Source organism: Triturus cristatus, chromosome 5_2 (assembly GCF_964204655.1).
Source record: "Triturus cristatus chromosome 5_2, aTriCri1.1, whole genome shotgun sequence".
Taxonomy (NCBI): domain Eukaryota; kingdom Metazoa; phylum Chordata; class Amphibia; order Caudata; family Salamandridae; genus Triturus; species Triturus cristatus.
The window spans coordinates 1089760523-1089788250 of record NC_140588.1 but is presented as its reverse complement, the minus strand read 5'-3'; the positions used below and the strand labels follow the sequence as shown (position 1 = coordinate 1089788250).

Genomic DNA, 27728 nt, shown 5'->3' with positions numbered 1-27728 from the left:
GCTTCCCGGGCAGAACAAGGACTTCATTGATGAATTCTCAGATCTCCTCACCACCCATCCATCTGGCATGCACACACCACCCTCTTGGGTGACTTCAACCTCCCAGACAACACTAGGTCAAGAAAAGCAAGAAACACCCTCCTCAACCTCATTGACACACTCAGCATGGGTCACTATGTCTCACAACCAACACACTCCAAAGGTGACATCCTTGATCTCGGCTGCGCAACATCACCAACAATCCAATGCTAACCTCCCTTGACGAGACCCGTCACCTCGCCATCCCCGTCTCCCTTCTCATTATCCTAACAACAAGCCAAGGTCCTCTCAGAAAACTAGACCAGACCTTCAGGTCCTTCAAATAATTCTCCAGAGACAACCCAATGCTTGAATTTTTTCTCTCACCCAATCGACTCCATATCGCAATATTGACACCAGCGTTTGTTTAAGCAACTTCAACACTTTTTGGGAAAGCTATGTGAACATCCAGACCGTGATTGAAGCACACAAGTGCAAGCCAAAGCCTGCCGCAACCTTGCACTCCAAAGACCTCGCTGACAATAAAAGATCCGCCTGCCGACAGCAAACAAAATGGAAGAAAATACAACTCCTGATGACCGCATGAAAATCACATCAGCCAGCGCAAAGTAATGCACCAACACCATCAATGAAGCGGCAGAGACACAATTACTCTCTTTGGGGCTATCATTTTGCCCCGAAAGTAATTTCGATTATGTGCGAACTCGAGTGGACGTGTTCAAATTTATCAGGAAATTAAAATTAACGAAATGCTGTGCTATTAAGAAATCAGCAGAAACACAGCCATCTAAATCACGAGTTCTTGCATCCAATCAAGCCAATTTAGCGGTATCTGATATACCTGCACTCAGAACTTTGAATGCCTTGGCCAACACTATCACAGAAGAAGATCCGACACCTTCCACCCAGAGCCTTCTTGTCGAAGTGGGCATTGCTCCATCCATAGTGACCTCAAGTCCTTTTAAGCCTGAGTCAACATTCATTCCTAACATGCCACGAGATGCTATTGATATCTTCCATGATGTTGTTACAGGAGCACTCACAAAACTGGAAGTGCAAACCCAGAGAAAAGTAAGGCACATGGAATACAAAGACAAGAAATATCAGGAACTAATCAAGAAACTACCAAAAACAACGATGTTATCATTAAGAAATCGGACAAAGGTGGGAACGTAGTTCTGTGGCCAAAGAATTAATATGCACTATAAGCTCATGGACATTTGGATGATTCAGAGTGTTATAAAAAGACAAAATGTTACAACTGAAAAAAATCAAAGAGGCTTTTGGAAAACATTTAATGAAATGGAAGAGGGACGGGCTCATGTCCATTGAAGAACTTTTATTCTTGCATAATGATTTTTCTATCACCCCTGTTATATATTTCATCCCCAAAATCCATAAAAAAGTCACTCCTATTCCAGGCAGACCTATCATTTCAGCCAGAGGAGGACTGTTGGAACAAGTATCGCAATATGTTGACCACTATCTGCAAGACTTTGTACGAACATTGCCTTCTTCCATACGCGATTCTAGCCACTTTTGGAGCAAATTGGAAAAGGTTCCCTGGTCAGATGAATTTTTACTGATTTCATTAGATATTTCATCATTATACACTAGTATTCATCATGTCGATGGACTTAGAGCCGTGGAGCACTATGTCAGCAAACGACCCATCCATTGCCATAAACATAATATAATGATTTTAGAAATGATTAGTTTCTGTCTTCATAACAACTATTTCATGTTCAACAATGAAGTGTACCAACAACTAAGAGGTGTAGCTATGGGGGCCTGCTTCTCCCCGAGCTACGCGTGTTCACACGTGGTGCTATGGGAAGAGCAGGTCCTTCAGGTGGCACACAAGGAGATATTTGACAGCCATGTAGTTAGCTGGATGCGCTTTATTGATGATACTTTTATCATGTGGAATGGCTCAAGAGAAATTTATGGCCATGATCAATGTGATTAATGTTAATCTACAATTTAATGCTGAAATTGACAGGGAAGCGATAACGTCTATCTATAGTTCCTTCATCAGACACATGACTGAGGCTGTCCTTGGAAGGGCGGGGTGATGAAGCAGAATTACTCAAATGCCCCTTCTGGGGCAGGAGGAGGGCAGCGCCTGCAGGGTTTCTGGGCGCTTACAGCTCTGCTGCTGGTCACAAAGCCCGGAAGGTTCAGATTACAACTGGGTCACACCAGTCTTACAGACTAGGGTCTCACAGAGTATTACTGATGCTTCCAACATATACTTTCAGCAGATGAACCCCCAAAGTACAGGGGTGAGTGGGGGAGTGGCGAGGCTTGCTTGGCACACCAACAAAGCTATGAGAAATGTTCAGAACCAATGGTGTAAACAAGTGTGTGCGAAACTTCTGCTGTAGAGGGAACTATGTTTCCATTTCTTTAAAAATATTCTCAGGGGGGAACTCTCCAGATGCCCCCCTCCACCCCGAGGAAGTTCTCCGTGACAGCACCTGTGGCCGGTGAGGCTTTGGGGTGGCATTTCATCCACACAACCTTCAAAGATCCTGGCCAACACTTTGGGGCCTATTAGGATGGCGGGCGCACCCTAGCGGTGCTGGGACCGGCCGCCAGTGGTGTGGCGGTCCTGCACCAGCAATTAGGATGCCACCGCCACAGGGTGGCGGTGGCATCCCCCATCCACAACATTGTGGCGGGCGGTGCTCACAGCACCGCCGACCACAATGCTGTGGATGCACCTTGTGCATTTGCATGCACAACGTGGCAGGCACCGCATTGTGCTTGCCACGTTGCGCCTGCAAATGCAGGGGGGTACCTATGGGGGTATCATAGGTACCCCCCATGTGCACACCGACCCCCCCAACACCCTGGGGGCCCGCAACGGGCCCCCCAGTCAGGAACCGCATGACTTTTGCCACTTTCCCGCCTGCATTGTAATATGGATGGCGGTGTCTTGCAGACACCACCACCATTTACAGCCCCTTTTGCGGCCGCCCGGTCAACTCATCGACCGGCGGAAAACCGGCAGATGGTCTTTCTGTCCGCCGGGGTCCCCCCCACCATCGTAATATGGCGGTGGGGAAATGGGATGCGGGCGGTGTGTAATGTTGGGCGGATCGCCACAGCCATGCGGGCGGTAGCGATCCATCCAACATACTAGTAGACCCCTTAGTGTTTCTGGTCTTCCAGCTGCCGTGTCTCTGACACCCTGTGTTCCTGCCCCTTAGGAGGGCGGGGAGCGAAGTGGGGTGCTTGTAAGGTGCTCGGTGACGTGTCTGAACTGGTGTATCAATGCAAGGCTATCGAATCCAATGGGGACCCACAAAACCGTTACATGATCCGTACGAAGAGCGCCAAATGCACCCCAAAAACAGCCCTCAATGGACCAACCAAAAAAACCAATTGAGGAACTCTGAGCTGTGGCCCCAAAGAACCCGCAAGAGCTCTAAATGCACCCCAAGAAGAGCATTGGATGCCCCCCAAGAAGAGCAGTGAATGCACCTCAACAACAGCCTTGTATGAATTGATTTAGAAGACCAATCCATCAGCTATAAACTGGAACCCTGAAGATTATGGATCCCGAACGCGAACACTGAATGAACTACAAGAGAACCTTACTAACCCCAATTGAAGCATGCTACCTCAACAAGGCTGGTCTACAAATCACCCCAAAACTCACTTTCAAACCCCCCGCCAAAGTTCTGTATGAAATACCAACAACTCCAGTATAGGTACCCAGAAAAAACGTTTTATGGCCCACATGACTAATCAATGAACCCCAAAAGAGCTTCTGTAAGAGTCCCGGAAAGTAACGTGGTCGGAAACTTCAAGACCCCTGTGTAACATCCGTGGAAAGATCCCTATACCGTCCCCCACCTGACTACTGTACAATCCCTCAACAAGTGACACTACTCCAGGAACCCCTTCAAAGGCCGCTCTGTGAAGGCCCAAGAGCGAGCGATGAACCCCGGAGAGCTCTGCGCTGTCACGATACTGTCCAACCCCCAGCAAAGGACTACGAATGGCCAGCCAGAGCTCAGTTGAACAACTGACTGTTCTGTAATCCCCCAGAGCCCTTCACAACCTGCCATCAAAATCACTCCAGGACTTCCAGAGAAGACCATGCTGTGAGCCTCGGACAAGACCATGCTGTGAGCCTCAGACAAGACCATACAGTGAGCCTCTGACAAGACCAGGCTTTGAGCCTCGAACAAGACCATGCTGTGAGCCTCAGACAAGACCACTCTGCGAGCCTCAGACAAGACCGCGCTACGAGCCTCAGACAAGACCATGCTGTGAGCCTCCGGACAAGACCACGCAGTGAGCCTCGGAGAAGACCATGTTGTGAGCCTCTGACAAGACCGCGCTGCGATCCTCAGACAAGACCATGCAGTGAGCCTCGGACAAGACCTTGCTGTGAGCCACCGACAAGACCAGGCTTTGAGCCTCGAACAAGACCATGCAGTGAGCCTCGGACAAGACCATGCAGTGAGCCTCGGACAAGACCATGCAGTGAGCCTCGGACAAGACAATGCTATAAGCCTTGGACAAGACCATGCTGTGAGCCTCTGACAAGACCATGCTGTGAGTCTCGGACATGACCTAGCTGGGAGCCTCGGGCAAGACCATGCAGTGAGCCTCTGACAAGACCTTGCTGTGAGCCTCTCACAAGACCAGGCTTTGAGCCTCGAACAAGACCATACTATGAGCCGCGGACAAGACCGCGCTGCGAGCCTCGGACAAGATCATGCTGTAACGCCCTGAACGTCTCAGGATCGTTTAACAGACACGACAATGAGGACGCAACCACTTGTGAAGGGTTAGTTCTTTTAATGAAGGCAAATAAAATACAAAGAACAAACAAAAGTTATAGTCACTGGAATCCTCCAGGCTAAGTACGTTACCAGCCCACAGCACGGATGGTCCTAACCGTCCTCTGCATATACGCCGATCCCGGCGTATGCCAACAGAGGGCAGAAATGAAATGGCCGACAATGCCAATCGGTAGGCTGTGAGGGGCACGAAGAGTGTTGGGGAGAATCGAGGAGTCAGGGAAACACCCAGCCGGGGTCTCTACCTGAAGGGAGCAGCCGCTCAACCTCTTCCTCAGACTGCACCGGGACGCGGAGTCACCTCCTGGTGATGCGTAACCGATACCCCAATCACAAGCAAGAAGACTGAACCGAGAGCAGCCGCTCGATCGATCCTGTGGACTTCCGAGTCTGTAACGCGGCAAACACCTCCTGGTGTGCGTTACAGCTGGCAGTCCCTGTGTCTCTGGTCGGGCTGGGAGTTACGACTCCAACCAGCAAAAGCGCCACTGCGCTTGGACTCAGCCGAGTCAAAAAGCGAAGCTCAATGGTTGACCGGTAGAGCTTCCGGGTCCTTCACAGGTGACGATGGGGCAAGACACGGCCCAGGGAGTAACGACTCGACCTACCTCCGTTCTTGCCTTACTGGAGCACCACTCCTGAACACTGCTCTTCACGAAGCAGGTACGTCGGTGTAAACACAATATCCGACAGCCTTGTACCTCCCGGTTCCTCCCTTTATAGGGCGTGTTTTCCTTGAGTTATGTAACAGCTCTCCTGTTTACATAAGGGCGTGTTTCCCTTGAGTTATGTAACAGCTCTCCTGTTTACATAAGGGCGTGTTTCCCTTGAGTTATGTAACAGCTCTCCTGTTTACATAAGGGCGTGTTTCCCTTGAGTTATGTAACAGCTCTCCTGTTTACATAAGGGCGTGTTTCCCTTGTATGACAGGAATTCTTGACACATGCTGTGAGCCTCGGACAAGACCAAGCAGTGAGCCTTGGACAAGACCATGCAGTGAGCCTCAACCAAGACCATGCTGTAAGCTTTGGACAAGACCATGCTGTGAGCCTCAGACAAGACAGCGCTGTGAGCCTCGGACAAGACCATGCTGTGAGTCTCGGACATGACCGCGCTGCGAGCCTCGGACAAGACCATGCTGAGTGCCTCGTGTAGGAGAGTAGGGTCTGCAATCCTATGATCACCCAGATTTTTTGCTTTTGCTTCATTGGTTTACGACTTTCTCCGGCTGTGGGCCTGCCAATCAGACCCACAGCCTAGCTGTTCTCTCTCGAAATTAACACACATGTACGTTAGGTGCATCCACTAATTGGAACTGGGCCACCTTGTCAGTCCCTGTCTCAGCATACCACAGGTATCCAGGGCATCGGTGTACCCAGGGCCTACCAGGGGCTGAAGCATGTATTATGCCACCCCTGGAATGGCCGCCCAAATCTGACACAACTGGCTGCACGACAGCTGGGGCCACGTGGTGTAATCACCCGTTGCTGTAGGTGTAGTATTCCTACACCTAAACCCTAAAATGGACACATGGATTCCTATCAGTCACTCCTATAGCAGGCCTTATCAATCCTGAAGGCAGAGTGCAGGGAATCATGTGGGACGGTGCTCTGGCGCGAGCTGAGCCCGTCGACGGCTTGCGGAACCAAGCCCTAATAGCCGTTCCATGGTGACGCGGGCCAACTACTTTTAAGGCATTATAATCCTTGCGGTTATTTGCTAACTTTGGCATCGCATCACCTATACATGTCGAGTAAGGTGTCATACGAATGGGAATACGAACCCCTCGCCAGTCCTGGTGACGGGGTTAGCATTCCCCCCTTTTAGAGGGACACGACATGGAAGTAACCTTGAACCCCGGTTAAAGTTGACTCAAGCCTCAGCATCACAAAATGGATGCTGCCACCAGACACAAGTCTGACCTCCTGCTGCTGGGGGACCTTCCAGCAAGGGGAGCTTGGACAAAGGGTTTCCTGTCGAGGGCGGTGTTAGCACCGTCCCAGACAGGGTTTGTGTATCCCAGGTAGGCAGGGCTGAAAGGAAGGTGATTGCAAGTGGCACCCCGGTGCTCACTGTGCATAGCCCGGCTCAAACCAGTTTCGGGGGCACACCAGCCCCTGAGCTGGCGCGAAGCCGGACAAAGGATAGGGGTGTAACCACCCCCCTCCTGGCTCCACCCATAGGTAGAACCTAGTCACGGGCCAGCCCCTTTTTCTTAGAATAAAGGTAGGAGCGAGTCCCCTTCCCAAATTGGATAATCAGATAATCGGATACCTCCGAATCACGAACCACTTTCCACGAAAGGAACTCTTGACTATTTCTGAAGACTCTCCCTTGTGGCTAAGGAGTAGCCACCCTGCACCAGCAGGCACCACCTAAGCGCTTGCGGTTTGCTGTAAGTCTCTCCTACGGATCAAGACTGCCCAGCTCGACGAGACCCGAGTTCCCTGCCATCTCTGACCTTTTACCTCCCTCATCAGCTCAGCTGAGAGTCGTAGGTGTGACGAGACCTGCGGGACCGGCTATCTTCAGGACCTGCACGACGCTTATCTAGCACGCCCACCGAGGGACCCTCGAGTGAGTGCGCCTAGGGTTTGAGAAACCCTAAACCCTGAGCAGCTCCAGCATCGAAGTCTGTCTCCCCAGCATCCACGAGATCTGCGTGGGGGGCCCTTCCGCTCCTTGCTGTTCACCGCGTTGTCCGACCACTTGCCGACCGGCTTGTGGCCCGCTTCACGACGCACCACGTCAGTGACCCTCCACAGGTCGTGTCACGATATGCAACTCTTAGCTTCAAGGAGATGAGACAACTGTGTGCCTCCAGGAAGCTAAACCAGGGTTCTAACCCTACCATCGCAATACTGATAGGTCTCTTAGAGGCGTACGATGCTAGGAGGTCCTCTAACCCAGGTCCCCCCAGTGCAGATGGGAACATGCCTCCCTTAGAGGGAACCCTCGGTGACCCAGACCTCGACCTCCACACAGAGGAGGAGGACGAGGACGAGTTATCGGGAGACGAGGCAGACAAAGGTCCAGTGGTAGTCGGCAGGCTTACAAGGACCAACTTAAGCAGGCATGAGAATGGAACTGGGGGAGCCCCGGGCCCACGCTCAAGCAGGCTTAACCTTGGGAACGGACGAGCTAGGTCTCTCTCCAGAGGCTCTGGCAGATCGGTTCATACACATGTCTCTCAGGCACCTTCTCAGAGAGGAATGACTTCCCCTCAGAGGAGGGAGCATGAAGCGAAGATGCGGGAGGTCAATCTGAGGATCGAGCGGGAAGAACTTGCCCTCGCCAAAGAAAGACTTGCCTTAGCCCGAGAGCAGAAATTAAGTGGGTTAGATCCCACTGGTGGCAGCATTCTCAATAGAGAGAAAGACAGGGGTATAGACACTAGACACCTGAGTAAAATCGTGCCCCCCTTTAAACAAGGGGACGACATCCACAAGTGGATAACTGCCTTGGAGAGGGCCTGCACTGTCCAGTGCGTCCCCCCAAGTCAGTGGGCAGCTATACTGTGGCTTTCCTTTGAAGGTAAAGGAAGGGACAAGCTCCTCACTACAAGAGCTGAGGATGCTAACAACTACCAGGTCCTGAAGAACACACTGATTGATGGGTTTGGCTTAACCACGGAACAGTACCGGGTGCTGTTCCGGGACACCCAGAAAATTCAGTCTCAGGATTGGGCTGACTTTGTCGATTGTGCCACTAAGGCTTTGGAAGGCTGGTTGCTGGGTAGCAAGGTTACTGATTACACAGGATTGTACAATCTTATCATGCGAGAACAGATTTTAAACAACTGTCAGAACCAATTGTTGCATCAGCACCTTGTCGACTCGGATCTGACCTCTCCCCAAGAATTGGGAAAGAAGGCGGACAGATGGGTCAGAACAAGGGTCAAGCAGAACCAGAATCAGAACCAGGGTGGTCAGAAGAAAGCAGACCAGAAGGGTAACAAGAACGAACAAAATGACCAGAAGTCTTCGACAGGTCCCCAACAAACCAAAGAGGGTGGGGGTCAGGCTTCGCAGAAGAAGAAGACTCAAGAAGGCCAGTCAAAAAGGTGGTGCCAATACTGCAAAAGTAAGACTCACTGGTTTAGTGAGTGCACCAAGAAAGGAGGGCAAACCCCTGCCACTGCAGCCCCTAAGGCACCTGCGCCCCCTAGTACAGTCAGCAGTGGTAGTGCGCCTCCCAAGGCATTAGTTGGGTTAACCTTGGGAACCGAGGGGAGTGACGACTTAGTCGGCACGCTCACTCAGGCCGTCCTTGTCTGTACAGGGGATATGGATATGTCCCCTGACGCCAGTCCCAATACTTTGGGCAAATACAGACAGACACCTTTGATAAATGGAAGAGTGGCTCAGGCCTACAGGGACACGTGTGCCAGTGTCACCATGGTGACGCCTAACTTCGTGGACCCTGGACAGATCATGCTAGGTACCAGTTACCTAGTGACCAATGCCAGCAACGTCACTACCAATCACAGTATGGCAGTTGTTGATTTCTCCTGGGGAGGGGTAAGTGGCCCGAAAAAGGTTGTGGTTAGTTCAGACCTCCCCGTAGAATGTCTGTTGGGCAATGATTTGGAAACGTCACAATGGTCAGAAGTGGAGCAGAGGACTCACATGGAAATGTTAGGTTTGCCAGCACATGTCCTTGCTGTGACCAGGTCACAGGCCAAAAGATGCCCCACTGAACAGGTGCTGGATCCTGGAAGAACGGACCAGACACCTTCCAAGAAAAGGAGCAGTAAGGGTAAGGCTTCGCCTTCCCCCTTGCCCCAGGTCGTGGATCAAGTCTCCGAGGAGGCTGACCTTACAGAACTGAGGGAAACTGAGCCGCAAGAGCTTGAACCTGGTCAGGTTGAGTTTCTGGGCTCAGGGGGACCCTCCAGGGAAGACCTGGGGAAGGCACAGTTAGACTGCCCCTCACTTGAACCCCTCAGACAGCAGGCCGCTGCTGAGGCTGCAGGGAACGCCACAGGTACCCACAAAGTGTACTGGGATGACGGACTCCTGTACTCTGAGACCCCAAACCTGGTGCGACCAGGAGGCTGGTCATCCCCTTGTCTCTGAGAGGTTTCCTTCTCACCTTGGCCCACGAGATTCCCCTTGCAGGTCACTTAGGCCAGAATAAGACTTGGGACAGAATTGTTCCACACTTTCACTGGCCCCACATGTCCGAAGATACGAAGGAGTTTTGCCGCTCCTGTGTCACTTGCCAAGCCAGTGGTAAGTCAGGTGGCACGACAAAGGCCCCCCTCATACCACTACCAGTGGTGGGGGTACCCTTTGAACGAGTGGGGATCGACATTGTCGGACCAATGGAACCCCAGACAGCATCAGGGCACAAGTTTATACTGGTGGTGGTGGACCACGCCACCAGGTATCCTGAAGCTATTCCCCTTAGGACCACTACGGCACCTGTGGTGGCACGGGCCCTACTTGGAGTGTTCTCCAGAGTGGGCTTCCCTAAGGAGGTCGTCTCAGACAGAGGTGCAAACTTCATGTCGGGATATCTGACTGCTATGTGGAAGGAATGTGGTGTCAACTACAAGTTCACCACACCCTATCACCCACAATGCAATGGGCTGGTTGAGAGATTCAACCGGACCCTAAAAGGGATGATTCACGGACTACCTGAAAAGCTTCGGCGGAGATGGGATGTCCTGATACCCTGCCTCTTGTTCGCCTACAGAGAGGTCCCGCAGAAGGGGGTTGGCTACAGCCCTTTTGAGCTTCTGTTCGGACATCCTGTAAGGGGACCCCTTTGTTTGGTAAAGGAAGGATGGGAGAGACCTCTCAGAAAGCCGGCATCAAACATTGTGGACTATGTGCTCGGTCTCCGCTCGCGGATGGCGGAGTACATGGAAAAGGCGTCTAAAAACCTTGAGGCGAGCCAAGAATTACAGAAAGCTTGGCACGACCAAAAGGCTGTCCTGACTGTGTACCAGCCTGGACAGAAGGTGTGGGTGCTGGAGCCAGTGGCCCCAGCAGCACTCAAAGACAAATGGTCTGGGCCCCACACGATCATTGAGCAAAAGGGAGAGGTCACCTACTTGGTAGACCTGGGAACTCCCCGGAGCCCCCACAGGGTGCTCCATGTAAACAGGCTCAAGGCATATGTCGACAGGGAGGGCATGGGCTTGCTCATGGCCACAGATGAGGGACAGGAGGAGGAGAGTGACCCTCTCCCAGACCTGCTCTCTCAGAACCCTGACGATGGATCAGTAGATGGTGTTGTCTTTTGTGGCAGCCTCTCTGGACATCAACAAGAGGATTGTAAACAGGTTCTTCAATCCTTTCGACATATGTTCTCTCTGACACCCAGTCAGACCAAGTGGTGTACCCACGAGGTCGACACTGGGGACAGTCTGCCCGTAAAGAGTAAAATCTATCGGCAACCTGATCATGTCAGAGACTGCATCAAGACAGAGGTGCAGAAAATGTTGGAGCTGGGAGTCATTGAACCCTCGGACAGCCCCTGGGCTAGTCCCGTAGTGCTCGTGCCGAAACCTCACACCCAGGGCGGTAAGAAAGAGATGAGGTTTTGCGTGGACTACAGAGGTCTCAATGCGGTCACTAAGACCGACGCCCACCCGATACCAAGAGCAGACGAACTTATCGACCGGTTGGCCTCGGCCAACTACTTAAGTACGTTTGACCTGACAGCTGGGTATTGGCAAATCAGGTTAGCTGAGGAGGCCAAGCCCAAAACAGCATTTTCTACCCCGGGTGGGCATTATCAGTTCGTGGTAATGCCCTTTGGTTTGAAAAATGCACCTGCCACCTTCCAAAGGCTGGTGAATCGAGTTCTCACTGGGTTGGACGACTTCTGTGCGGCGTATCTGGACGATATCGCTGTCTTTAGCTCCACCTGGGAGGATCACCTGGTCCACCTGAGGAAAGTGTTAGAGGCCCTGCAGAAGGCAGGCCTCACTATCAAGGCCACCAAGTGCCAGATAGGGCAGACACAGGTTGTATACCTGGGCCACCTTGTAGGTGGAGGCCAGGTTCAACCGTTGGAGAGCAAAATACAGGCCATCCAGGACTGGGCTCCTCCAACCACCCAGACTCAGGTTCGAGCTTTCTTGGGCCTGACTGGTTATTACCGGAAATTTGTCAGAAATTATGGAACCATTGTGACCCCGCTAAACGACCTGACAAGTAAAAAGATGCCAAAAAAAGTTCAGTGGACAGCAAGCTGTCAGAAGGCGTTCGATGACCTAAAGCGGGCCATGTGCACAGCACCTATCCTAAAGAGTCCAGACTACTCCAAACCATTCATTGTCCAAACAGACGCTTCGGAGCTGGGTGTGGGAGCTGTTCTATCGCAACTGAATTTTGATGGTCATGACCAGCCCATAGCTTTTATTAGCAGGAGGCTGACCCCCAGAGAGAAGAATTGGTCAGCTATTGAGAGGGAGGCCTTTGCTGTGGTTTGGGCCCTGAAGAAGTTGAGGCCATACTTGTTTGGCACTCACTTCAAGATTCAGACCGACCATAAGCCCCTCTTGTGGCTAAATCAAATGAAGGGTGAAAACCCCAAACTACTTAGGTGGTCCATTTCCCTACAGGGTATGGACTTCACAGTGGAGCATAGACCTGGCACTGATCATGGCAATGCAGATGGGCTCTCCAGGTATTTCCACTTAGAGCAAGAAGACTCACCTGGTCAAGGTTAGCTTATTGTCCCAAAGTTTGGGGGGGGGTCATGTAGGAGAGTAGGGTCTGCAATCCTATGATCACCCAGATTTTTTGCTTTTGCTTCATTGGTTTACGACTTTCTCCGGCTGTGGGCCTGCCAATCAGACCCACAGCCTAGCTGTTCTCTCTCGAAATTAACACACATGTACGTTAGGTGCATCCACTAATTGGAACTGGGCCACCTTGTCAGTCCCTGTCTCAGCATACCACAGGTATCCAGGGCATCGGTGTACCCAGGGCCTACCAGGGGCTGAAGCATGTATTATGCCACCCCTGGAATGGCCGCCCAAATCTGACACAACTGGCTGCACGACAGCTGGGGCCACGTGGTGTAATCACCCGTTGCTGTAGGTGTAGTATTCCTACACCTAAACCCTAAAATGGACACATGGATTCCTATCAGTCACTCCTATAGCAGGCCTTATCAATCCTGAAGGCAGAGTGCAGGGAATCATGTGGGACGGTGCTCTGGCGCGAGCTGTGCCCGTCGACGGCTTGCGGAACCAAGCCCTAATAGCCGTTCCATGGTGACGCGGGCCAACTACTTTTAAGGCATTATAATCCTTGCGGTTATTTGCTAACTTTGGCATCGCATCACCTATACATGTCGAGTAAGGTGTCATACGAATGGGAATACGAACCCCTCGCCAGTCCTGGTGACGGGGTTAGCATTCCCCCCTTTTAGAGGGACACGACATGGAAGTAACCTTGAACCCCGGTTAAAGTTGACTCAAGCCTCAGCATCACAAAATGGATGCTGCCACCAGACACAAGTCTGACCTCCTGCTGCTGGGGGACCTTCCAGCAAGGGGAGCTTGGACAAAGGGTTTCCTGTCGAGGGCGGTGTTAGCACCGTCCCAGACAGGGTTTGTGTATCCCAGGTAGGCAGGGCTGAAAGGAAGGTGATTGCAAGTGGCACCCCGGTGCTCACTGTGCATAGCCCGGCTCAAACCAGTTTCGGGGGCACACCAGCCCCTGAGCTGGCGCGAAGCCGGACAAAGGATAGGGGTGTAACCACCCCCCTCCTGGCTCCACCCATAGGTAGAACCTAGTCACGGGCCAGCCCCTTTTTCTTAGAATAAAGGTAGGAGCGAGTCCCCTTCCCAAATTGGATAATCAGATAATCGGATACCTCCGAATCACGAACCACTTTCCACGAAAGGAACTCTTGACTATTTCTGAAGACTCTCCCTTGTGGCTAAGGAGTAGCCACCCTGCACCAGCAGGCACCACCTAAGCGCTTGCGGTTTGCTGTAAGTCTCTCCTACGGATCAAGACTGCCCAGCTCGACGAGACCCGAGTTCCCTGCCATCTCTGACCTTTTACCTCCCTCATCAGCTCAGCTGAGAGTCGTAGGTGTGACGAGACCTGCGGGACCGGCTATCTTCAGGACCTGCACGACGCTTATCTAGCACGCCCACCGAGGGACCCTCGAGTGAGTGCGCCTAGGGTTTGAGAAACCCTAAACCCTGAGCAGCTCCAGCATCGAAGTCTGTCTCCCCAGCATCCACGAGATCTGCGTGGGGGGCCCTTCCGCTCCTTGCTGTTCACCGCGTTGTCCGACCACTTGCCGACCGGCTTGTGGCCCGCTTCACGACGCACCACGTTTTGTTTCATCACTAGTCTGGTTGCTCCAGACTGGCTCTTGCTCCCCTTCAACAGAGGAGTACCCCGGACCCTCCTGGTCCACTCCCGACGCCATCTTGACTCCCCCGCTTGGGTGGCCACTGCCAAGATCCGCTGCCCCTTCCTGGGCCCAGCATCATCGACAGCAGACACCTTCGTGGGACAGCTCGCCCTCCATCCTGGTCGCCGCCGCGCCTCCTGGTCCGAGGAACAGCCGAGTCCGACGTCACCCACTCACCTGGTCGAGGTGACTTCAGCCGGTACCCTCCTGGTACCCACACGATCGCTGGCTAGCGGTTGAGAACTGAGTCCCCTCTGCTTTCAGGTTTTCCTTCACCACCGATCCAGGCTTGGATCGCTCTGAACATCGTCACTGGTCGCCTGCCAGCAACTTCTTCTTTCAGGCTCCTGAGACTACACGAGGACTCCCGACATCTTGACGAACTTCACGCAGCCGCAGCCTCCGGGCTAGGTAACTCGAGCATCTCGGTGCTCCATCGCAGGTTCGCTCTACAAGTGTCCAGTTCCTTTTTCGTTTAGTCCCACTGATCGGATCACTCCGGAATCAGTATCTCCAGACTCTAACCATTCGCATTTCACTGTTAGTGTAGATGGTTTCTCGTGCCCCTCGGGCATTTGTGTAAATTGTGCAACTGAAGTATTTTCCTAAGAGTTTTGTAGTGTGCTTAGCTCCCTGACTCATAAAGAGCCAGGGTAGTCCTGTTATAAATAAATATCCTTTTATTTTCATAACAACTTGTGTGGTGTCCTTTCACTTGGTGTTCAAGGGGTATATGTGATGGTAAACAGCTGGCCTAACACGCCCTCTAGAGTTTAGCCTAAGACTGCTCGTATCCACGCTACTAGGATAGCTGGTCTAAAAGGTTGACTTACAACCAATCATCAATAAGGGTCGTTTGGAATGATACACAGTGATCACTAGAATAGTGAGCACTACATATCAGGCCAACTTCTCACACCTCGGACAAGACCATGCTGTGAGTCTCGGACAAGACCATGCTGCGAGTCTCAGACATGACCGCGCTGCGAGCCACGGACAAGACCATGCAGTGAGCCTCGGATAAGACCATGCTGAGTGCCTTGGACAAGACCATGCTGTCAACCTCGGACTAGACCATGCTGTGAGCCTCAGACAAGACCATGCTGTGAGCCTCTAACAAGACCTTGCTGTGAGCCTCGAACAAGACCTTGCTGTGAGCCTCAGACAAGACCATGCTGTGAGCCACGAACAAGACCTTGCTGTGAGCCTCGAACAAGACCTTGCTGTGAGCCTCGGATAAGACCATGCTGCGAGCCTCAGATAAGACCTTGCAGCGAGCCTCGGACAAGACCTTGCTGTGAGCCTCGGACAAGACCATGCTGTGAGCCTCAGACAAGACCATGCTGTGAGTCTCCGACATGACCGCACTGCGAGCCTCGGGCAAGACTATGCTGTGAGCCTCGAACAAGACCTTGCTGTGAGCCTCGGACAAGACCTCGCTGCGAGCCTTGGACAAGACCATGCTGTGAGTCTCGGACATGACTGCGCTGCAAGCCTCGGGCAAGACCATGCTGAGTACCTCGGACAAGACCATGCTGCGAGCCTCTGACAAGACCTTGCGGTGAGCCTCGGACTAGACCATGCTGTGAGCCTCGGACAAGACCACGTTGTGAGCTTCGAACAAGACCTTGCTGTGAGCCTCGGACAAGACCATGCTGTGAGCCTCGAACAAGACCTTGCTGTGAGCCTCGGATAAGACCATGCTGCGAGCCTCGGATAAGACCATGCTGCGAGCCTCGGACAAGACCATGCTGTGAGCCTCGAACAAGACCTTGCTGAGAGCCTCTGATAAGACCATGCTGCGAACCTCGGATAAGACTGTGCTGCGAGCCTCGGACAAGACCATGCTGTGAGCCTCGAACAAGACCTTGATGTGAGCCTCGGACAAGACCATGCTGTGAGCCTCGGACAAGATCATGCTGTGGGCCTCGAACAAGACCTTGCTGTGAGCCTCGGATAAGACCATGCTGTGAGCCTCAGACAAGACCATGTTGTGAGTCTCGGACATGACCGCGCTGCGAACCTCGGGCAAGACCATGCTGAGTGCCTCGGACAAGACCATGCTGCGAGCCTCTGACAAGACCTTGCTGTGAGCCTCAGACTAGACCATTCTGTGAGTCTCAGACAAGACCATGCAGTGAGCCTCTGACAAGACCTTGCTGTGAGCCTCGGACTAGACCATACTGTGAGCCTCAGACAAGACCATGCAGTGAGCCTTGGACAAGACCATGCAGTGAGCCTCGGGCAAGACCATGCTGAGTGCCTCGGACAAGACCATGCTGTGAGCCTCGGACAAGACCATGCTGAGAGCCTCCGATAAGACCATGCTGCGAGCCTCGGATAAGACCGTGCTGCGAGCCTCGGACAAGACCATGCTGAGAGCCTCGAACAAGACCTTGCTGTGAGCCTCGGACAAGACCATGCTGTGAGCCTCGGACAAGACCATGCTGTGAGCCTCGAACAAGACCATGCTGTGAGCCTCAGACAAGACCATGCTGTGAGCCTCGGACAAGACCATGCTGTGAGCCTCAGACAAGACCATGCTGTGAGTCTCGGACATGACCGTGCTGCGAACCTCGGGCAAGACTATGCTGAGTGCCTCGGACAAGACCATAATGCGAGCCTCTGACAAGACCTTGCTGTGAGCCTCGGACTAGACCATTCTGTGAGTCTCGGACAAGACCATGCAGTGAGCCTCTGACAAGACCTTGCTGTGAGCCTCGGACTAGACCATGCTGTGAGCCTCAGACAAGACCATGCAGTGAGCCTTGGACAAGACCATGCAGTGAGCCTCGGGCAAGACCATGCTGAGTGCCTCGGACAAGACCATGCTGTGAGCCTCGGACAAGATCATGCTGTGAGTCTTGGACATGACCGTGCTGCGAACCTCGGGCAAGACCTTGCTGAGTGCCTTGGACAAGACCATGCTGCGAGCCTCTGACAAGACATTGCTGTGAGCCTTGGACTAGACCATTATGTGAGTCTCGGACAAGACCATGCAGTGAGCCTCTGACAAGACCTTGCTGTGAGCCTCGGATAAGACCATGCTGCGTGCCTCGGATAAGACCATGCTGCGAGCCTCGGACAAGACCATGCTGTGAGCCTCGAACAAGACCTTGCTGTGAGCCTCGGACAAGACCATGCTGTGAGCCTCGGACAAGACCATGCTGTGAGTCTCGGACATGACCGCACTGCGAACCTCGGGCAAGACCATGCTGAGTGCCTCGGACAAGACCATGGAGTGAGCCTCTGACAAGACCTTGCTGTGAGCCTCGGACTAGACCATGCTGTGAGCCTCAGACAAGACCATGCAGTGAGCCTTGGACAAGACCATGCAGTGAGCCTCGGGCAAGATCATGCTGAGTGCCTCGGACAAGACCATGCTGTGAGCCTCGAACAAGAACATGCTGTGAGTCTCAGACATGACCGCGCTGCGAACCTCGTGCAAGACCATGCTGGGAACCTCAGACAAGACCATGCTGCGAGCCTCGGACAAGACCATGCTGCGAGCCTCAGACTAGACCATGCTATGAGCCTCCGACATGCCATGCTATGAGCCTCCAATATGCCATGCTAAGAGCCTCCGACATGCCATGCTATGCGCCTACAACATGCCATGCTATGAACCTCCAACATGCAATGCTAAGATCTGCCAACATGCCATGCTATAAGCCTCGGACTTGCCATACTAAGAGCCTCCAACATGCCATGCTATGAGCCTCCGACATGCAATGCTGGAAAACAGGGTTTACAACGCTTTCCCCACAACGCATGCCATGACAACGTGGTCGTTACAACGACCGCGTTGTAAGTGCGAATACCATTACATCGTAAGTCATTAGAATGACTTGCTGTAGGGGGTGCAATGGTTTAGGATTTACAATCAAACTCTTTCCCTGCTGTTGCGCAAACTGGAGTAGGAATAGTAAATAATACTATTCCTAAGTCAAGCGCACCCCTACAACAAGTTGTTGTAATGACTTGCGATGCAATGGTAGCGTACTAACAACGCGGTCGTTGTAACGACTGCGTTGTAATGGCATGCAATCTAATCTATTGTAAACAGCCATATTCTGCTGTGCTATGAGGCTCCGACATGCCATGCTATGAGGCTCCGACATGTCATGCTATGAGCCTCCGACATGCCATGCTAAGATCCTCCAACATGCTATGCTATGGGCCTTCGACAAGCCATGCTAAGATCCTCGAAATGCCATGCTATGAGCCTCCAACATGCCATGTCATGAGCCTCTGGCATGCCATGCTGTGAGCCTCCGACATGCCATGCTATGAGCCTCCGACATGCTATGCTATGAGCCTCCAACATGCCATGCTATGAGCCTCCAATATGCCATGCTGTGAGCCTTAACATACCATGCTATGAGCCTCTGACATGCCATGCTATGAGCCTCCGACATGCCATGCTACGAGCCTCTGATATGCCATGCTGTGAGCCTCCAACATGCCATGCTATGAGCCTCCGACATGCCATGCTATGAGCCTTCCGACATGCCATGCTATGAGCCTCCGACATGCCATGCTACGAGCCTCTGATATGCCATGCTGTGAGCCTTCAACAAGCCATACTAAGAGCCCCCGAGATGCCATTCTATGAGCCTCCAACAAGCCATACTAAGAGCCTCCGACATGCCATGCTGTGAGCCTCCGACATGCCATTCTATGAGCCCCTGACATGCCATGCTAGGACCACTTGATTAAGTCATTCAAGACCACTAGAAACCAATGGGCAGACTAAGAAGCCCCAACAAGACTACGAGCACCCGAAGAGAGAGTGCTATAGGGACCCCCACAAGGGCTCTAAGCGGCATCTCTATGCACCCCAACAATGCCTCTCTTTGTGACCTTGTGCATCTTTGACATTAGTTCAGAACATATTAACATTTATTTTAGCATAACAGCTGACCTGCGTAATGAAACCCAAGAGTTTTGGGGGGTTGAACCCTAGCTGACCACCCTAAACTCCAAGAGATACTCTGTGAGCCCTAGTTAGGCTGAGCTCCCCCCCCCCCCATCTCCCCGCCCCCTCCCCACCAACACACACACAGCTCCTCCCAACGAGAGCACGCTGACTAGACCCCGGAAGAACCCATGGCTCTCCGCGAGCCCCGCCTACGCCAATGTCCTCCACTGGGTATGTTGAACTCACCCCCACCCCCTGGCCCCCCGGGCAGCACCGCAGCACCTACCCCGGGCCTGTCCAGCCGTCACTCACCCTCCGAGTTCTGCTCCGGGTCGAACCTCTGCCCGCAGCCCTTGTTATAGCACTGCAGAGACATTCTGGGGGGCAGAGAGGTGGGGGCGCAAGAGAGTCCTGGGTAATTCCTTCACCCCGAGGGTATAGCTCCTTCACTTCTGTGGGTCTGGTATAGCTCCTTCACTCTGGGGTCTGGTATATCTCCTTCAGTCTGGGGTCTGGTATAGCTCCTTCACCACGAGGGCACACTGTAGGTCTCGTTACCTTCTTCACTCTGAGGACACAGCTCCTTTACTCCGAAGGTATGCCACAGCTTATCTACCCTGAGGTTACAGCTCCCTCACTACGGGGCACAACTCCGGCGTCACCCTAGAGCTGCACAGCTCAGTCACGTCGGGTGAGGACAGGACCGCACGCTCCGGGCCCTGACACAGCTCCTTCTCCTGGGGGCACAGCGTCGGTAGGCAGAGCCCTGATGTAGCTCCTTCTCCCGAGGACACAGCTCCTTCTCCTAGGACACAGCTCCTTCTCCTAGGGCACAGCGTCGGTAGGCAGAGCCCTGATACAGCTCCTTGGCCGGTCTAGCGCACACTGGCAGACCCCAGGCCCAGTATGAATGAAATAGCTCCCAGTCCGTAGTCTGGAAGGTTCATGGAGGCTCCGGAGTGGGGGTGGGGCGGAGAGGCGCTATCTTTAGCCTAGGGCAGGGGAATGCAAGGCTCTGCAGAGAGTCAGCAGCTGGTGACAGGTGGGCACTCCGACAGTAGGAGGGGCAGGGCCACCCTGGGGCACACATGGTTAAAGAGCAGTACGGTAGTCGAGGCGGTTCACAGCTCAGCTGAGATCAGCGCTGCTCTAAACTCAACGTGTGATCTTGGGGGCGCGTGAACCGCGGACAGGCCATCTCCGTGGGATGTAGACACTGTGAAGAGCAGTACTGGACAGAACTGGTGTACTCCACACCCCCTCTGGGCAAGGACAGCTCACAGCGAGCATCACTGCTCCTCACTCTAACGTCACTGTGTGACCTTGGACACCTCTGAACCCCAGAAAGGACTTCTATGTGGGATGTAGACATTGTGAAGAGCAGTACTGGTGTACTCCACAGCTCTTCTAGGAAAGGACAGCTCACGGCGAGCATCACCTCTGCTCACTCTAACCTCACGGTGTGACCTTGGACACCCCTGAACCCCAGACAGGACAGCCCCGGTGGGTACCAGAGGGTGTAAAACACATTGTTCGGTAGCCAGTGCTACAGAGCCTCACACTCTCACTTTGTAGAGCATCAGCAGATGGCGTTCACCGCGACGCCGTTAGGATGAAAGACAAGTGGCCGAAGTGTAGTTTTGAAGATGATTGGTCGGTCTCCTGGGAACAGTCCAGCCCGAACTGCCAGGGTCAAGACTGATTTGCATATGGCCATGTCTGAACTGGGGTGGCGTGGTGGGCAAAATAACGATGGATTAAACCCAGATCTGTGACTGGGGGTGAATGTTCTACCAATGTGCAACATTCCGTCCATCATCTTGTGTGTTTTGCTGTTCGCCCTATGTGGGAAGGGTATGCCCAGACGTGGGTCCCGTGCTCACTACGCCACTGGAGTCAAGCTATCCTGGCTGAAGAGGGGTGAAACCCCGAAACCGGTCCTAGGATGCTTGATTCCGGTCCAGGGAAGACATGGCTTGGCAGTTTGAGCTGGACTATTCCCGTGAGGCACAGGGTCAAGACTGATTTGCATATGGCCATGTCTGAACTGGGGTGGCGTGGTGAGCAAAATAACGATGGATTAAAACCAGATCTGTGACTGGGGGTGAATGTTTTGCCAATGTGCAACATTCCGTCCATCATCTTGTGTGTTTTACTATAACCCATATAGACATCCCTCATATAAGGGTCTATACTGTATCCTGTAGAAATGGGACTATAACCCGTATAGACATCCCCCCTGAAAGGGTCTTTAATGTACCCTGTAGAAATGGGACTATAACCCGTATAGACATCCCTTCTGTAAGGGCCTATAACGTATCCTGTAGAAATGGGACTATAACCCGTATAGACATCCCTCCTGTAAGGGCCTATAACGTATCCTGTAGAAATGGGACTATAACCCATATAGACATCCCTCCTGTAAGGGCCTATAACGTATCCTGTAGAAATGGGACTATAACTCATATAGACATCCCTTCTGTAAGGGTCTGTAATGTAAACAGTAGAAATGGGACTATAACCCATATAGACATACCTTCTGTAATGGTCGGAGTCCACGGGAGCGTGCTCAAGTCGGGGGTGCGTGCTGGGGACTGACGCGTCATGCCAGCACACCAGTGAGTCCCATGGCCCAGGAGGAGCTACCATAGTGGCACGCAGTGGTGCAGGAGGCCTTAAGTGGCAGACAAGAGCAGGGAGAGAGTCGCAGGTGGCCTGTGCCTCCCTATCTGCAGCGCAGGTAGCCAGTCACACCCAGCAGGCCTCAAGTGGTCATAGTTGCACATCACACCATCAGCCTCTATCAGAGGAAGCCCTCCGGGCCAAGCAGACCCTACAAGACCCACACGGGCTGAGTGCCACCACGACCCAGAAGCCAGACCACACAGGGAGCATCTCATTGGCCACAAAGCCTATAGTGGTATAGAGCCACCTCATCCAGGGAAGAAGGCCCATCGCATTGCACCTCCTCAGGCCTGCCAGACACGTGGCTGCACGCCAACCCACACAAGGTATCCAGGACCCCTAGCGGAGACACTGCGCCGCCGACACTGCACCCGAGTGCGCCTACGCTATGAGCCCACCGTCCACCGCAGGCACAGATGGCCAGCAAGTCGGAGCGGGTGGATCACACAGAGGGGAGAATGCCCCGCCCCAGGTCACAGCCACGCAATCGTCTCTCCACTACCGCCTTTCAGCGAGACCGCTGACCCTGCAACGGTGGCCCCATGGTGGAAAGCGTGGATCGGACGCTTGAACCATTACTTTAGGGGTACCAGGGAAACGGACGGTGCTGTGAAAAGGTCGCTACTCATATACTACGGCAGCACTGAGATCTATGACCTTTTTGAGAAATTGCCCAACACAGGGAATGATGACGACTATGAAGCTGTGGTTGCCGCGCTCAACAGGCACTTCGACCTCCAGCTGCACCCTGATTTCGAGCGTTTCAAGTTCAGGCAGGCGTCACAGTCGGACAGAGAGTCCGTGGACATGTTTTATGCACGGCTGCGCAGGCTGGCAGGCACGTGCGCATTTACAGACCAGAGGGAAGAAATACACGTCTAAGTCATCCAGGGATGCCGCTCAGCGCTGCTACGGAAACTGATCCTTTGGCAACCAGGGATCTCTCTTGACAAAATCCTCATCCTGGGCAGGTCCCACGAGCTCTCAGATGCACGGGCGGATGAAATGGAAGCCGCCCTGCATAGAACCGCCACGGCGCCACAGGCACTGATGTACGCACCCATTAAGGAAGAAACAGTCAAGGCCATACAACGGCGCCCAAGTACAGCTCACCCAGCACCGCGACCATCTACGAGTGGGGCGTGCGGCAACTATGGCATGGAACACCCGCCAACAGCAGTGTGCGGAGCAAAAGGGAAGACGTGCTCCCGCTGCGGGAAGGTGAATCATTTCACCAAGGTGTGTAAAAGCGACCGGTCTCGACAGACCTACACCAGGCTTCGAGGAATGACGCAACGTCTACGCCAGGTTTCACTCGATGACACACAATTACAGGATGACGACTCGACGCGTGGGCGCTGCCTCCTGCTCGAAGAAGATGACAATGAGGTGTTTGTCATATGCTTCGTCAGCAGGTCGGACAAACACCGAAGACCGCTGCCGATGTGCTCTGTTCTGGTAGGAGGGTCCGCAGTCCAGGCGCTCATTGATATGGGAGCATCGGTCAATGTCATGGACTCAGAGCAATATGAGCGGCTGTCACCACGACCCCCTCTCGCACCTACCAAGGCCCGGATCTACACCTATGGAGGTACGCACCCTGGCTGAAGTCACCAGCGACAAACATGACACGAGGGCCCGATTCCACATCACGGAAGGGAGGAAAGGCACCCTTCTCAGTTGCCACCCCGCAGAAGACCTCGGGTTGTTCTTTTTCGCTCATCAGATCCACGACTCCCACGCTGACGCCATCTTGCACGAATTCCCGGCACTGTTTACAGGGCTTGGCAAGCTGAAAGGGAAGCAGATCAAGCCTCACATTGACCCCACCGTGAGACCTACTGCCCTGAGACACCGGAGGATGCTGTTCAACCTCCGCCCGCAAGTAGAGGTGTAATTGAAGAAACTCAAAGACCTCAACGTCATCGAAAAGGTGTCAGGCCCCATCCCGTGGGTGCCTCCGTTGGTCGTGGCCCCAAAGTCAAAACAGCTGGGAGCCATACGGCTTTGTGTGGACATGAGGCTCCCAAACCTAGCAGTCAAAATGGAACGTCATCTTACCCCCACCATGGATAACATTGTGGCGGACATGAACAGAGCCAAATGGTTCTCCAAGCTGGACCTGAATGCTGGGTACAACCAACTGGAACTTTAGCCTGAGAGTAGGTACATCACCACGTTCTCTACCCACATCGGCCTCAGGATGAACTAGAGACTGAGCTTCGGGGTGTCGTCTGCAGCCGAGGTCTTCCAGAATGGCATCCAGGAGGCACTGCCCGTCCTGCAGGGCATCATCAATCTGAGCAACGACATCTTGGTGTTCTTGAACACCTTGAAAGAGCACCACACCCGCCTCTGGGCCACCCTCCAGCGACTGGAAGACTGAGGACTGACCCTCCATAGGGCCAAGTGTTCCTTTTACCAGGAATCAGTCGACATATTCGGGTACACCTTTACCAGAGACGGGTTAAGGGTGGATCCCAATAAAGCAATGGCCATCCGGGCGGCAAGCACCCTGAAGACTCCCACTGAAGTCCGCAGTTTCCTCGGCATGGCCACTTACTGTGGCAGGTTCATTCTGAACCTGGCCTCTCTATCGGAGCCACTCTGTGCCCTTACTCATAGTGACCGTCAGTGGGAAAGGACCGTAGCTGCCAACACAGCATTCAATACCATCGAAACAGCCCTCATGGACAAGACGATGATGGCCTATTTTCACTCGTGGCGATGCACAGAGTTGGTTGTAGATGCCAGCCCAGTAGGCCTAGGAGTAGTCCTCCTACACAAACATGACCGGAAAACATGGAAACCAGTCGCCTACACCAGCCGGGCGCTATCGGACACCGAGACCAGATACACCCAGATCGAGAGGGAAGCCCTAGCAATAAAATGGACGTGTCAGCGTTTTCATCTCTATCTGTATGGGCAGGAGTTCTAGGTAGTGACAGATCACAAGCCACAGCTCCCACTCTTTGCAGTGTCATCAAGACTAGCACCTCCCAGAATCGAAAGGTGGGCCGTTCAGTTGCAGGCGTAAAACTTCAAGGTCGTGTTCCGTCCAGGAGCACATAACTCAGCGGACTACCTCTCACGGCACCCCTAGCCGTCGGTCGCTCGAGCTCCACCTCCGGATGTAGCATACTCTGAGGCATTATTTATTATTTATTTATCTTGTATAGCGCACAGATACCCCAACGGGGTGTCCCGGCGCTTGTGTGAGAGCGGATGCAGTGCTAGCTATTGAGTGAAAATTAGCAGAAAAGAAAGGTTTTCAGGGCTCTCCGAAAGGGAAGTTCGTCCCGAATGATCCTAATGTACAAGGGTAAGTTGTTCCAGTGGGAGGCAGCACAGACTTGGAACGTTTTCCCCCCAGATCGAGCCTTTTTAACCCTGGGGGTAAAGAGAAGATGTTGAGAGCTCGACCGGAGTGAACGAATGTTTCTGTAAGGACGAAGGCATGAGGATAGGTGAGCAGAACCCTTCCCATTGATCGCACGGTGGGCGAGGGTGAGAGCCTTAAATTCCGCCCTTTTATGAACTGGGAGCCAATGCAGCCTGAGTCGGTGGGGGGTGATATGTTCCCTGAGGGGGAGACCACAGACCAGACGGACAGCGGCGTTTTGAACTGTTTGGAGACGCCGCTGAAGACCTCTGGATAACCCCAGATACAGGCCATTAGCATAGTCAAGATGGGAAGTGATTAAGGCCTGCACGATCGTTTTTCTGGTTTGGTTAGGGAGGAAGTTGATGAATTTTTTCATCATCCTCATTTTGGAGAAGCAGGCCACAGATACAGACTAAATTTGCTTCTGAAAAGAAAGATCACTATCCCAAATGACTCCTAAGTTTTTGACAGAATCTTTAGGCAGAGGGGGGGCACTCAAATCGAGAGGCCACCACAAAGTAGGGTCCAATGGAGAGGGCTGGTGAAAAAATATAACTTCGGTTTTGCCAGCGTTAAGCCGGAGGCAGTTGTTATTCATCCAGCTGGCGATGTTCCGAAGGCAATTTTTTAGTGGGTCAAAGGTAGACTGAGAAGGGGAATCATATGAAAAAAGAAGCTGTATATCATCCGCATAAGATGTGGCCTGTATTCCAGATAGGGAGATGATCTCGGCCAGCGGGGAGAAATATACATTAAACAAAAGAGGGCTTAGTGAGGAGCCCTGAGGGACGCCCCACTTAAGGGGACGACTGCTTGAAGTAAAAGGGGGAGTGAATACAGCCTGAGTCCGATTGGACAGAAAGGAGGCAAGCCATTCCAAGGCCTTGCCCTGAATGCCTTTTGCCTGTAATCGATCAAGAAGGACAGGGTGAGAGACGGTGTCGAATGCTGCCGACAAGTCTAGCAGCACCAACACCGCTCTAGAGCCCTCGTCAAGTTTCCATCTGATAGCGTCAGCCATCTCCAAAAGGGCAGATTCGGTGCTATGACCCGACCTGAAGCCATGCTGGGAGATGTGGAAGGCGCCACTCATCTCCAAGAAACCAGCCAGTTGACCGTGTACAAGTTTCTCCAGTACTTTGGCTGGGGCAGGGAGCAGGGAGATGGGGCGATAATTAGCTGGTTCAGAGGGGTCTGCGGTTGCCTTTTTAATGATGGGAACCAGTCTAGCGTGTTTCCAGGAGTCTGGAAAGATACCTGTCTGAAGGGAGTCATTCCAGATTTTGTTCAATAAAGGATTAAGCAGGGGAGCAAGGGATTTGTACTGCTTCGCTGGCCACGGGTCAAGGGGGGAACCAGATTTGCATTTGAGTAATTCTGCCAGTGACTGTTCTAAGGAGATCACCTCAAATTTAGAAAAGTCCTTATCAGGATTGGAGCTGACTGGACATGATTTCAGATGGGAGGGGATGATGTTACAGGGGAAAGAGTTCTGAATGACAGCAATCTTGTCTTCAAAATAGCTTGAAAGATTGTCGCAAAGGGCCTGGGAGACCAGCGGTTGGCGCTTGAGGGCCATAGGATCAGTAAAGGCTCTGACCGTGTCAAAAATGGCTCTAGAAGATCCCTTAGACCGAGTGATTTTCTCCTCAAGGTGGGATCTTTTATGATCAATGATTTTCTTTCTATACTCCTTAAGGGAGGTTTTGTATTTGGATCTACTATCAGGAGAGTAAGACCGTCTCCAATTTCTCTCCAGCCGCTTGCAGATTGATTTGTGAATCCGGAGTTCCTCAGAATACCAAGGTGCAGAGGGAGTAGCGCGAAGGGATTTGATGGATCTCATAGGAGCTAGAAGATCCAGAGCCGAAGTGACCCAATGATTGAAACTGGCCACTCGAGAGTCCAGATCGTTAGCCTCCACTGGGAAGGTCACGGAGAGATGAGGGCCTAAACTCTCGGGAGAGATCCTCCTCCAATTCCGCCCCTTAGTGTTGGACGGGGGTCTGGAGCGATCCACCAGACGAGAGGAAATGGAGAAAGGGATCACAAAATGATCGGACCAGATAACAGGGGTAGGCTTGCCTAAAATAGTGTCAATAAGATTAGTACAGATCAAATCCAGAGTGTGTCCACCCTTATGTGTAGGGCTGGAGACAATTTGCTTTAGACCGCCGTCAGATAAGGTTGACAAAAAATTGGAGGCAGTAGGTTCATTGATGTTATCAGCGTGAAGATTAAAATCCCCCAAGAGGGTGAAATTGGCATAACGGAAGGATGCTTGTAAAGCAAAGTCAATAAGGGCCGGGAGATAAGAAATTTTAGACTTGGTGGGACGGTAGACTAATAAGCCTGAATAGGTGAAGTTAGCGGCAAGTTTAATACAGAAAGGTAGTGCCTCAATACACTCTATTTGAGGATATGGGAAGGAGGAGATTGACCAGATAGATCTATATATAATGGCCACTCCTCCACCGGGGTG

At 52.7% G+C, this 27728-nt stretch overlaps 1 protein-coding gene across 1 annotated transcript in view; it reads right to left on the bottom strand.

Annotated features, from left to right (window-relative positions):
- LOC146829729 (cysteine and histidine-rich domain-containing protein 1-like) overlaps positions 1 to 20137 on the bottom strand; it is an 82193-nt gene extending 62056 nt beyond the window's left edge. Inside the window, exon 1 of the mRNA XM_085608450.1 lies at positions 19489 to 20137. Coding sequence (XP_085464576.1) covers positions 19489 to 19552 — 64 coding nt within the window. The 5' untranslated portion in view covers positions 19553 to 20137. The remainder of the gene's footprint in view (positions 1 to 19488) is intronic.
- Between the last annotated feature and the right edge of the window lie 7591 nt (positions 20138 to 27728).